At 43.0% G+C, this 13,546-nt stretch overlaps 1 protein-coding gene across 6 annotated transcripts in view; it reads right to left on the bottom strand.

Annotated features, from left to right (window-relative positions):
- Positions 1–13,546, bottom strand: part of LOC100394456 (dexamethasone-induced protein-like) — a 73,278-nt gene that overhangs the window by 40,994 nt on the left and 18,738 nt on the right. The window contains exons 1-2 of one of the 6 annotated variants that reach the window (XM_035279202.3): positions 1,779–2,164; positions 1,149–1,401 (exon numbers count right to left, since the gene is read on the bottom strand). The exons of 4 other annotated variants lie outside the window; for them this stretch is intronic. In XM_035279202.3, coding sequence (XP_035135093.1) covers positions 1,278–1,401; positions 1,779–2,032 — 378 coding nt within the window. In that variant the 5' untranslated portion in view covers positions 2,033–2,164 and the 3' untranslated portion in view covers positions 1,149–1,277. Of the gene's footprint in view, positions 1–997; positions 2,518–13,546 lie in introns of those variants that run through there. One more of the 6 variants, XM_054247527.2, reaches the window with a different exon arrangement.

Here is a 13,546-nt window from a genome sequence, read left to right as displayed (position 1 = left end):
TACTTGAGAAAATGCCCTTGAGGCAATCCCTACCCAGTTCCAGTCTATTGTGGCCACATAGGAAAGAGGGCAAAGGATTTTTAGACTTTCTCACGGTTTTAAGAGAAGCGAGAAATTCAGGTTGTTTGTTTGTTTGAGATGGAGTTTCCCTCTTGTTGCCCAGGCTGGAGTGCAATGGCACAATGTCGGCTCACTGCAACCTCCACCTCCCAGGTTCAAGCAATTCTTACCTCAGCCTCCTGAGTAGCTGGGATTACAGGCATGTGCCACCACACCTGGCTAATTTTTTTGTAATTTTAGTAGAGACAGGGTTTCACCATGTTGGCCAGGCTGGTCTCAAACTCCTGACCTCAGATGATCCACCTGCCTCAGCTTCCCAAAGTTCTGGGATTACAGGCGTGAGCCACTGCGCTCAGCCAAAATTCAGGTTGTTACATGAAAGCTCCTGATTTTAAGGTTGGCAAATTACTAAAATGTTTTTAAAGAACTGCATGGATGACCAAGCACATAGAGACCACTGATTCATAACCTCTAGCCACTAATGGCATCCACTGCACATCTGCTTCAGACCTGTAAAGGGTGGGTAACTTTGGAGCACATGTGATCCTTACTTCTTGGTCTTGCCTTGGGTGCCCAATGTTCTGGTTGTTGTACGCCAATCCTCTCATTTCATCCCCCACAACTACAACACTATGAGTTAGGAACTAGTGTTACCTACCTTAACAGATGAGAAAGCTGAGTCTTGAGGAGCTTAACTAAAGTCACACAGAAAGCACACAGCAGAGATTTGTCCTGGGGCAGCCCTCTGTTCTGAGCAGGGAGTCCACTATTTCCTCCAGCCCTAACATCCTGGGAATCCACTAAAGCTGCCTCTCAGAGTAGAGAACTAAAACATCCAAATTCACTGTGGTCAGGCATCTTAAACTGAAAATATGAAATTTTTTTTTTGGAGTTGCATACATTTTTGTTTAATCCAAAGAAGTCAGCCTCCTAAGTATTGCTTAAACAGGTTTATCAGAATTAAGTAGGCACAACACACATGCTTTCAGAAAAGCTTTCCAGCCAGGGGAGTCACGTGGCACTCCCCAGCATGAGGAACTTGTTTTGCCAACTTGCAGAAGAAGGAGTAACCTGAAATGAAGAAGCGAGAATCCCACCCTCAGCACCCCCCGACAGCTTCCTCGGCTTCTTTTTCTTCTGAGTCACTCCCTGAAACAGTCTCTGCATCTAAGACCAGCCTTGGGCTAAACCCAGCTGGCCTGAAGGCTCAACTCACATTAAATGGAGCTGGGAGTCACTTTTGCGTGTGTCCACAGTTTGAAGTGTCCTCTCCGAAGGTGAAGTGGGGGAAGCAGGTGCGCTCCGGGGTGAAGTGCAGGGAGGCAAACTCTGGCTGGGTTCCTGTAAACATCCATGGCAGTTGCAAATAATCAGAAGCTGAGGCCAGGCAGTCAGTGTGATGCTGCAGGCAGATGAGGTCTTGGGACACCCCCTGCCTTCCCCTCTTCTGCGGGAGCAGAGGCCTTTCCAATCTCCGCACTCAGTCCCAATCTGCGTTCTACCCTCCTGGGTCTGAAAAGGAACCTCTCTGTTGGCACGAAGCTTTCGAGGGGAGAAGGCAGGTCCTCCAGGGGAGGGCCTCCTCCTGGGGTCCCATCCCCGTCCAGATGGTGCCCCCAACCAGCAGCGGCAGCATGATCTGGGCAGCTGGTCCAGGGAGTGGATTGCGGATCGTGGAGGGAAGAGGGGAACGGCAGTCGAGACCCTACTCCAAGTACCCATCAAAGACGTCGAGCTCCGAGTCAGCATCGTAGAGGCCCGAGCTGGGGTCTGAGAGCACGCCGAGGTCCACGAGCAGGAAGACGAGGCCAACGTTGAGGACGATGTACTCCATGAGAAAGGCGTAGTACAGGATCAGCACATTGACAAAGAAGAGGCCCACGCAGAACATAGAGGGCAGCAGCGGCGGCGGCACGTAGGGGACCAGGGGGCCCAGTGCGTCCAGGTGGGCTGCGACCCGGGCGCCGAGCATGCAGCGGGTGGCGAGGGCGGCGGTGGCCCGGCGATCCCGGCGAGATCAGCTGCTGCGGCACCCGGGCAGCCGGCGAGGGCACAGCGCAGCCATCCAGGGGCGCCCCAGGGCTCGACAGAGGCGGCGTCGGGCTCCAGGTGCCCCATGCCAAACGCTCCCTCACCCCTGAAACACGCTGGGCGGATCACCGCACCCCAAGATGTGCCCCCCCCCCAAGGCCCTCTCGACCGCCCGGGCGGCGAGGCAGACCCCCTGAAGTGGCCAGCGGATGCCCAGCTCCCCTCGAGGTGCCTCCCTGGCGGGGAGGCGGGGACCCCACCGCGGCTCAACGTCTAGGGCGGGTCCCGGCAGCCGTCTCTTCTGCGAGGTTCAACCGGTCCTCACGCCCCCTCCGCTTCCCCGCAGGCCCAGAGCCCATGGCTGCAGCAGCCGCGTCGCCCTCCCGGCCGCGCTCCGAGCTCAAAATACGAAATTTAATTCTTCTCCTTTAATGAGAGAGAACAGTGTTGGAATTTTGCCAATAAACATCTAAAAACTGCAATTTTAAGAGCTATTGGAAGTGTTTTCCTGCCATAGGTTCAAATTCCTAACTTGCAGAACTTGGCAAAAGAGTGCTATGAGTGGATGCCAAACACAAAGGAGGAGTGCAGGGAAAGGTACGATGTGAAGACTGTGGGATTTCTATTGCCCTGTTACAGTAGTGAGAACTAGAGGCTGCAAAAAGGGGTGGAAAAATCTCTGCAGGCATTCACCAGAGCCAGATCCAGTTTTTAAGGATTACTTAGAACAGTGTATAGTTACCAAGCAACTGTAACCAAGTTACTATATTAGTAGTAAAAATACAATACATACACATACACAATCTTTCCAGTGAATGCCTCCTGACTCATTTTCACCAGTCCTAACCGCCATCATTCAAAGATCTGCAACAGCTATGATATCATCATTTCTTCCCGTGAGCTGGAGGGGAAGAAATACTATGAGTAGGCTGGGCACAGTGGCTCACCCCTGGAATTCCAGCACTTTGGGAGGCCGAGACGGGTGGATCACCTGAGGTCAGGAGTTCGAAACCAGCCTGACCAACAAGGAGAAACCCCGTCTCTACTAAACAATTAGCCAGATGTGGTGGCGCATGCTTGTAATCCCAGCTACTCAAGAGGGTGAGGCAGGAGAATCACTTGAACCTGGGAGGTGGAAGTTGCCGTGAGCAGAGATCATACCATTGTGCAAAACTCCATCTCAAAAAAAAAAGAAAAGAAATACTATGAGTGGGGTGTGTGTGTGTGTGCGCGCGCGTATGCGCATGCACTCGCATGCAAGTGAGAAACCGCAGCAGCTAGAAAGGGAGTCAAATGACCTTGAAAAATACTATGTGTGCTGTGTGTGTGTGTAAGTGAGAAGCAGGCAGGGCAGCTAGAAAGGAAGTCAAATGACCTTGATGGATATCCCAGCAACAGGCTTAGTCAGATTCACTTAGGATACACTGATAAATTCAGGACTCACCAGCTTCTACCATAACAGAGGTGGGGTGCAATGGTTACTCACACAGGCTCTGGCACCAAACTGCCTAGGTTTGAATTCTGATTTCTTTACCTACTAGCTATGATTTCTTGGATGAGTTACTTCACCTCAATGAGTTTTAATTCCCCCATCTGTAAATTGGGAATAATAATAGACCCTAGACTGTAGGGCTGTTGTGAGGATTAAATGAGTTAAAACAGACAAAATGTTTGGAACAGCATATGATACATAACTAGTAGTCAACAAATACCACTTCATTACTGTCATCTCTCCTAACGAAAATCCCAGTAACTCAAAAATGCTGACCCACTGACCAGTGATTCTCAACAGGGATTCACTTCTAGAATGAGTCTGAATGTTTTTTGGTTGTCACAATGACTGGCAGGCACTGCCAGCATTTTCTGGGTAGCATTACGGTTACATATTAGATGTTCTGTAATCCATGGGTCAGGGCAATAATAAACTGCCCCCATGTCCTATGCAACTTTATAAATCCTTTCCGTCTTTATGTAAGTAAAAATACTGTTTATGATTATCTGAACCCGGAGCCTAATTTCGTCTTACATATAAACACAAAGCATTTTTGCACAGCGTGAATAATACTAAATTTTCCAAGAATACAACTGTCATGTAAATCAAGTAAAACTAACTTCACGTTGTTTGGAATGTTCCCAAGAGTTGTTCAAATTTTGTAAAATTAGATGACTAACAACAAATCTGAGTTGCCAGCCTAATTAATCTATACGAGCCAGTAACTGTAGTTACTGCACACAGTGATTCTATGTGTACTTGCAAGCATTTTATTCCATCATTATGTCTTCTAGGTAGCTATGTTTGAGAAATTATGTATTGGAATTAATAGCATATTATCATGTTACTTCCCTTTTATTTCTCCTTTAAATGACCATTTTGTTTTTTAAGTTAGGCATATATATGTTATATTATCTAGGAACTTCATTTCAGGAAAGCAAAGGGAGTATTCCAAAATGTTTATTAAGAAAAAGGGCTGGCCGGGCGCAGTGGGTCAAGCCTATAATCCCAGCGCCGAGGGGAAAGAAAAAGGGAGGCCGAGGCGGGTGGATTGCGAGGTCAAGAGATCGAGACCACCCTGGTCAACATGGTGAAACCCCATCTCTACTAAAAATACAAAAAATTAGCTGGGCATGGTGGCGCATGCTTATAATCCCAGCTACTCAGGAGGCTGAGGCAGGAGAATTGCCTGAACCCAGGAGGCGGAGGTAGTGGTGAGCCAAGATCGCGCCATTGCACTCCAGCCTGGGTAACAAGAGCGAAACTCCGTCTCAAAAAAAAAAAAAGGGATGTGGGACCATTACAATGGAAGGACATACTCAGAGCCCACACTGAAAAGATAATTCAAGGCTGGGAGCAGCAGCTCAGCCTGTAATCTCAGTACTTTGGGAGGCCAAGACAGGAGAATTGCTTGAGCTCAGGAGTTAGAAACCAGCCTGAGTAAAACAGCGAGTCTTTATCTCTACTAAAAATCAAAAAATTCGCCAGGCATGGTGGCACATGCCTGTAGTCCCAACTACTAAACAGGCTGACAGAAGAGGATTGTTTGAGCTTGGGGAAGTCAAGGTTACAGTGAGTTATGATTGTGCCACTGTACTTCAGCCTAGGTGATATAGCAAGACTCTGTCTCAAATAAATAAATAGGACATTCATTAATTGCCAGACTGTGCAAACAGCTAAATTCTTTTTTTTTTTTTTTTTTTTTCCTTTTGAGACAGTCTTGCTCTGTGGCCCAGGCTGAAGTGCAGTGGCACAATCACCGCTCACTGCAGCCTTGACCTCCAGGCTCAATTGATTTTCCTACCTCAGGCCCCTGAGTAGCTGAGACTACAGGCACACGCCACCACACCCAGCTAATTTTTGTATCGTCATGTTTTACTATGTTGCTCAGGTTGGTCTCAAACTCCTGGGCTCAAGTGATCCACCTACCTCGACCTCCCAAAGTGCGAGGATTGCAGCCATAAGCAACCGGACCTAGCCAGCTAAATTCTTTAACGAGTAAAATGACTTTAAAAATGTCAACCATGTTAGTACTCGATGAAGAAGGCAGAATAATGCCCCCCACCCCACAAAGATGTCCATGTCCTAATCCCCAGAACCTAAGAGTATATGAGATTAAATGGCAAAAGGGAGCTAAGGTTACAGATAGAATTAAATTTGCTAATCAAATGACTTTGCAATAGGAATTATCTAGGTGTGCCCAATGCAGTCAAAAGAGCCCTTAAAAGTAGAACGCGGAGGCAGAAGAGTAAGAGCCACAGGAAGACATGTCTATGAAAGTAAGCAGAGAGATGCAGTGCTGCTGGTTTTGAAGATGAAGGAAGGGGACACTGGCCAAGAAATGTGGGTGGTCTCTAAAAGCTGGAAAAGGTGAGGAAACAAGTTTTCCTTTGGAGCCTCCAGAAAGGAACATAACCCTGCTGACACCTTGATTTTAGCCCAGTGAAACCCAGTTTGGACTTCTAATCTACAGAACTGTAACAGAGTAACATATTTGTGCTGTTTCTTTTTTTTTTTTTAATTTTTTTTTTTTTTTTTGAGACAGGGTCTTGCTGTGTTGCTCAAGCTGGGGTGCAGTGGTATAATCATGGCTCACTGCAGCCTTAACCTCATAGACTCAACTGATCCTCCCACCTCAGCCTCCGTAGTAGCTGAAACTACAGGCACATAGCACCACATCCTGTTAATTTTTTTTCCTTTTTTGTAGAGACTGGGTCTCGCCGTGTTGCCCAGACTGGTTCTGAAATCTTGGGCTCAAGCAATCCTCTCTCCTCAGCCTCCCCAAGTGCTGGGATTATAGGTATGAGCCAACATACCAGGCCCATGTTGTTTAAACTGCTAAATTTGTGGTAATTGGTTGCAGCAGCAATAAATAACCAATATACCTGAAATATACATATAAGAAGTATTACTAAATGAAAAAAGCAGAATTTGGAAAACACACGCACACTGCCCAAAGCTGAATTTAAATAAATAAGCAGATGAAAAGTGTGAAGCTGTGGTGACTCAAAAGGAACAAACCATGAGCTTCAAGTCCATGACAAGCAAAAAGGACAAAAAAAATTTTTTTTAATGGACAAGGCTCAAGAGAACCAAGTCCTAGGCCCAGCTCCACAACAAACTTGTTATATGAAGTTATGAGAGTCAATCATCTCTCTTGGCCTCATGTTTTCTCATTCAGGTAAAAAATATTTACAGAACACCTAGTACTAACTGGACTTGAGGCTTGGCTTTCTACAGCCAAAGAACAAGACATTGTCCTTGGTCTCAAGGAGTTTGTGTCACTCTGGAAGAAAAAGTCTCCGAGGTCTCACTTGCCTTTAACAAGTCTGTGATTCCATTAATCTAAATAAAATTTAATGCTTCATACCTTTTACATATGTGTGTGAGGTTGCCTGAGTTCATAAATTTTTTAGATTGTAGGGAGCAGTTTTGTGAAATCAGACCACTGAAAATTTTCTCTAAAACAGCAAAAGAAATAATCTCAATTATCTTAATTTAATTTCCATGTTAAACTTTCCTTTTCTCTACATTATAAGTATTGCTGTTACTTTCAATTATATTTTATTCTAATCCAGTTCTCCTCCAACCCCCCAAAATTAGTGAGGACCTATTAGCATTCTCTTCTCTTGGAAGTAATTACATACTTTATATCAGCGCTGCTAATATCATAAAATTACATTATCAGTTATCTTCAATTTACACGTATAGAGACAATTTTAAAAGAATGTATTTTAAATTTAAATTTAAAGAATATATTTAGATTCTTAAAAATAAGGGAAATAATCTTAAAGGGGGAATAAGGAATAAAGAAACTTAGTTAAGGTATGAAGCAAATTATAATTATAATGTACAGGGTTAAGAAGAAAAGAAAGGGAAATGTGATAGCGAAACAGCAGTGAGGAAAGCGAGACATCTCCTCTGTCCATCTGGAAGTTTCCCTTTGTCTTACTCCTGCCCTTCATACCCCAACAGAGGTCTATCCCTGTCACAGTGCCCTTTGGCCCTATTGAACTGTGTAAAGATAAATGAGTTCAACCGGCGTCTGATTCTCCCTGCAGGATCTCAGGGCAACTTGCTTTCTTTGATTTAATGAAGGTTATCAGACCATGTTTGACCTTTGTGTGGAAGCCTGGGTCTCACAATGAGAGAGCAAGTACAGGTTTCAAAAGTTGTTTACTTCCAGGAATGATAATGAGATATACTTTGGCACTCTCCATATTTATTTAATGAAAGATTTCACCATCATGTATAAAAGACTAGTAGTGTAGTTTGCTGTGATTTAGTTTAAAAGTATGAACCTTTTAATAAAACCTTGTCTGAGAGACCTGGGTTTTAATTCCTGCTCCTAACTTACTAGCTGTGTGATCTTGGTAAAGCTCATAAATCTCTTGGAGCTGTTTCCTCACTTTTAACAATGGAGGTTTCTAAACAGATGTGTGAGAATTAAATGATGTATTATGGGTATAAAATGTCTCTCTTTTTTCTTTTTCTTTTTTTCTTTTACTTTTAAGCTCTGTTGGACTTGAAAAAAGTACCTCATTTAAAATCTAATACCTGGTAGGTCCTCAGTAAGTGGTAGCTTTTATTATCTCATTCCAAAGACAAAAATATATTGTGCTGGGTCATGGTGGCTCACGCCTGTAATCCCAACACTTTGGGAGGCTGAGGCAGGCAAATTGCTTGAGCCCAGGAGTTCAAGACCAGTCTTGGCAACATGGCGAAACCCTGTCTCTACAAAACTTACAAAAATTAGCTGGGCATGGTGGTGCACACCCAGCTACTTGAGGAACTAGGTGAGAAGATCACTTCAGTCTAGGAGGTCGAGGCTGCAGTGAGTTATGTTCATGCCACTGCACTCCAGCCTAGGTGCCAAAGCGAGACGGTCGAAGAAAAAAAAATTGCTATGTGCTCTACAACCCTTGTGTTACCAGAAACCAAGGGAATTTAAGTAATAGTCTTGCAAAAATCTCCTGTTCTTTATTCTCCTCCTTCTCCCATTCCCCACGCGCCCCCTCCAAGCCCTCTCCATGCTGAAGATGGCTGTAGTTTCCGTGGTTCCTGCTGTGGAATGAAAAATCCTATAGGCAGAGCCCATGCTTCCTGCAACCGCCAACTCTGCCCTGCCTCCTTCCCCTCCCAGTTCCCCAGCTACCCTGTGAGAAACACTATTCTCAGTATGACTCAACCTCAGTTTCCAGGAGGGCCTTTAGAGCTCATTGTACTTTTTTCTTGCAAACCTAAATATTCTGCAGTTTGTTCACCTAAAAACTTTTCACTTGACAGGTTTCTATGCCTTAGAACCTGCTTTCTCTGATCCTAATCCCACTCAGGGGAGGACACATCTATTGCTATTCAATCACTCTTAATGTGTCTGTTGCACAGTACCACCTGGCAGACTACCCAAAAAGCAACAACTCAAAATCTGTCCCCCCAGATATTCTATGAGATTTAATGGCGATGAGCACTGCAGCCCAGGGTTCAAGGAAGGCTAGGATGGGTATTCCTTGTGGTAGTTTCTGAGCTACTTTTTGTCATTCAACATATTTCATTGTCTTCTATGCATATTTGGTCTTTCTACTCAATGTAAGAACTGGACAGAGAGGTGGGGAACATCTTATCACTCACTTTGCAAAAGAGGAAACAGCTCTGAGGTCTCATTTTATGTATCTATTGACAATTTTATACTCAATTTGGAAACAAAATGATAAATAATAAAGCAATCTATCACTTTGTAAAATCTAGACGACTAAGCTTTGAAGTTCTTCTAATCTTTAATTAGATAGCAGTCATCACCTAAGGAATAAACTGTTAGGTACTGAGATAGACAGAACTCATTTATTAAGGAATATTAGCCTAAAAGTTTACTAGGAAATAATTTAAAATGTATAAAATCCTTCTAATTACTCAAAGGAAATTTATAATAGTCAAAAAGTTTACCTACTAACCAAAAATCCAGAAGATTCACGACAAAGAAAATGGAAAAACTAGATAATTATCTAAATATACTTGTGGAGGTCAGAATAATGGTCCCCCAAAGAGGTCCAAGTCAAGTCGGTCTCTGGAGCCTATGAGTACATTACCATACATAGCAAAAGGGATTTGCAGATGTGACTAAGTAAAGATCTTGAGATGGGGAGATTATCCTGGATTGCCTGGTAGGCCCAATGTAGTAACGAGGGTGTGGGGTGCAAGGAAGAAGGGTGCAGAGGAGTTACAGAAAATGTGAGGACAGCAGAGGTAGTTTTACAACTGCGGCTGAGGGACCAAGCCAAAGAATGTGGGCTCCCTCTAGCGGCTGGAAAAGGGAAGAAAACACCCTAGAGCCTCTAGTACAGCTGTTGACAGATTTCAGCTTTGTACCTCCAGAACTGTAAAATAATAAATTTCTGTTGCTTTAAGCCGTTAACTTTGTAATAATTGTTACAACAACAAGAGGAACTGTATACACACTCTTTTGGCTCTTTCAGGTTAATGTGTAGTTTTGGCGAGAACATACTAATCCAAATTGTCAACAAATTATGTGATGTCCCCCTTGTGCATAGTCAGTGGTATTACAAGGTAATTTCAAAAGAAATGGAAGAAAAACATTTTTTTAATAGAAAACAGTTACTATTAATATAGTTGACTGAAAGGGTTAAAACAACAACTTTATGGAACATATAGCTGCAAACAGTTCCACACAAAAACAAAACAAAAAAAAAAACAAGGCTGCAAGAAAGCTGGTGCTATTCCCAATGCTTTTCTACATTCGCTGGTGAAACGTTACAGTTGTCAGTGGACTATCACTCATGTTTAAAGCCCATCTCTCCCCTTGCAGAGTACCAGCCTTGAAACTCAGACTTACAATCTCTCAAGCAAAACAATGGTTTGCATTTGAGAAAGAATATCTAATAAGCAAACATTCATATTGTTGGTGCTGCTTCCCAATAGCTATCAAAAACTTTACGCAAGATTATCTGAAGTATATATAAGTCACACTATATGTTTCTCTGAGTTAGGCCAGACTACCAGAAAGCTGAATGACTGGACTATATTATTTGCCCCCTCTGCTGGGTCTCCTCCCTTCCCTTTGAAATTCTTTCACTGAAGTTTGATGCCATCAGCTTATATTACATAGTTTAGCCCTGTGAGACTTTCTACTGTCTTTACAGTTAGGATTCATTGAGGTTGTTATATGTGGCATTACATCGAATCCCCTCCATGAAAACCCTTGCATAAATCCATGTCTTAAGGTGTCTGTACCAGAAACAAATAAGCTGCTTCTAAGCAGAGGGTCATTCTTCTTTTTAACTCACAGAAATATAATATACATGGCACTAAACATCTGCCAAAAGCTACGGAACTATAGAAGAAAAAGAATGAGCCCTAATGTAAGTTAAGGACTTCGGTTAATGTATCACTGCTGGCTCATGAATTGTAACAAATGTGCCACACTAACACATGACGTTGATAACAGAAGCAGCTGTTTGGGTATGAAGAGCGTAGAGATAAATAGTAATTCTCTGTACTTTCTACTCAATTTCTCTTTGAAAAGTCTATTAATTTAAATATATATATACACACACACGCGCATATATATGTATATGTATATGTATACACACACACAAACAGCAAAGTACACTGTAGTTTAGGGGATTCTGGGAAGATAGCAGCAGCAGGGGCAACAGCATACATGTTCAATCCTTCCCAATCCTAACACGAAAATAAACAAGCAACTTGCTGTTATCTGAATGTTTGTGACTCCCCTGCCCCCAAAATTCACATATTAAAACCTAACTCCCAAGGTGATAATATTAAGAGGTAGGGCCTTTGGGAGAGGATTAGGTCATGAGGGTTCATCCTCGTGGATAGTATTAGTGCCCTTATAAAAGCAGCTCAAGAGCCTGTTCACCCCTTCCACTATGTAAGGACACATGGAAGGCACTACCTATGAAGAACAAGCCCTCACTAGACACTAAGTCTGCCAGTGCCTTGATCTTCAGCCTCTCAGCCTCCAGAAATGTAAGAAATAAATTTCTGTTGTTTATAAATTACCCTTTCTAAGATATTTTGTCATAGCAGCCTGAACAGGCTAAGTCACAACTAGACAGCAAAACCAAAACCCTACAGACATTTATAATAAAACAAAATGAAAAATGAGCTTCAAAATACAAATGGGGACAAACCAGCAGTCACAAAACTTGGACGGTTTCTACATCAGTATGGGAGGAAGAAGAATGAAGAAATAGAGACAATATCAAATGGACCTGAGAACTCTCAAATAGTAATAGATATGGAAGACACAGCTGAAAAGGAAGAGATTTGATCTCTTCCATAAGAGGTAAGTACAAGAGGCTCACAATAAGGACTGAGCGGGCTGGAGCAATCTGGCTCCAATGAACTCAAAATTCATTTGCCAAGGCTCCCTTCCATGACAGGGACCCATACTAGGGAGAAACTACAGGCAATGCAATTTTTTAAATTGCCCATGGAGAAATACATAGAGTATTGTAAAGACTCAGTTGTAGGGGATTAATGAACAGGCTGCTTAGTTAAAGTGAGTAGATTATTAGGCCAGGCGTGGTGGCTCACGCCTATAATTCCAGCACTTTGGGAGGCCAAGGTGGGTGGATCATGAGGTCAAGAGATGGAGACCATCCTGGTCAACATCATGAAACCCTGTCTCTACTAAAAATACAAAAATTAGCCGGGCATGGTGGTGCGCGCCTGTATTCCCAGCTACTCAGGAGGCTGAGGCAGGAGAATTGCTTGAACCCAGGAGGCGGAGGTTGCAGTGAGCCGAGATCACGCCACTGCACTCCAGTCTGGGTAACAACAGCGAAACTCTGTATCAAAATAAATAAATAAATAAAGTGAGTAGATTATTTATCTAACTCATTCTTTGATCTATTTGATTTAAGTTGGTTTGGTTCATGGGGACGCTGGCTGAGGACCAAATGCCAAACTCTTAGCATTATCCTCCTGATAGTCATAATAGTAGTCTCCCTGGTATGCTGTATTCTCTCAAAACTTTTAAATATTTACATGCAGCCATCTCTAGAGTGTTAAATGGTCTCTCTTCAATTAGAATGAGAAGGGCTGAAAGAAACGTGTGACCATGTGTAACCTATGAATGACATGCTGAGAATGAAATGGTAACTGAGAGTGGCGTCAAGGCTCTCAGTTTTGGTCATACTCTCACCTAAGTGAGAACCTGACCAAAAGCGGGGGAGTTTTAAAACAAATTATGAGAGGCCATTGTTTTGGACTGAGCTCAAACACTATGCGCCAACAGACCAGACCAAACCAAAATGGAATCACACATGCTAAATATGACACAATCAAACTAAGACTTTAAGGAAACAGATCCTAGAACAGACCAAGTGTTATTTATCTCCTGAAACAGAAGATTCTGGCATGAGGAGGCATCCTCTACTCTAACCCTTACCAAAAAAATAACCTGAAGTTCTTGTTTTCCACCTTACAAAACCCACTGGTCTATTATTTCCCATTGGGGTTGAAGACCAAATAAGTACATTGATGATGATGATGGTGACATCAATGACTAAAGTTTTAGACAATTTCTCAAAATTGGGACAATGACCAAAATAGGGAAACTGTTACATCAAGTGTAGCCTAAAACTGCCTCCTTCCATATTTTAAGGTCTGACTAAAAGTTTCTCTGTAAACCATAAACTATAACCTAAATGGAGGTGTAAACAGATTGTAACCTACTCTCCTGCCAATCACCGAGTTTTGGCCAAAGGGAGCCAACTGTTCAAACCATGTTCAAATTAGGCAACACTGAGCTGTAATCAATCCAGCTATTTCTGTACCTCACTTTCATTTTGTGTAATCATGTTCCTTTTTCTGTCTATAAACCTTTCATCACATGGCTCTGCTAGAGTATCTGAGCCTACTGCCAAGGAAAATTCAAACTCTGTAAAACATTTGAAGAGTTTTATTTGGAGCAAAATATGA

Source organism: Callithrix jacchus, chromosome 18, assembly GCF_049354715.1.
Source record: "Callithrix jacchus isolate 240 chromosome 18, calJac240_pri, whole genome shotgun sequence".
NCBI classification, from domain to species: domain Eukaryota; kingdom Metazoa; phylum Chordata; class Mammalia; order Primates; family Cebidae; genus Callithrix; species Callithrix jacchus.
Note: the sequence above shows the minus strand (reverse complement) of the source record. Positions and strands in the feature narration are given on the sequence as shown.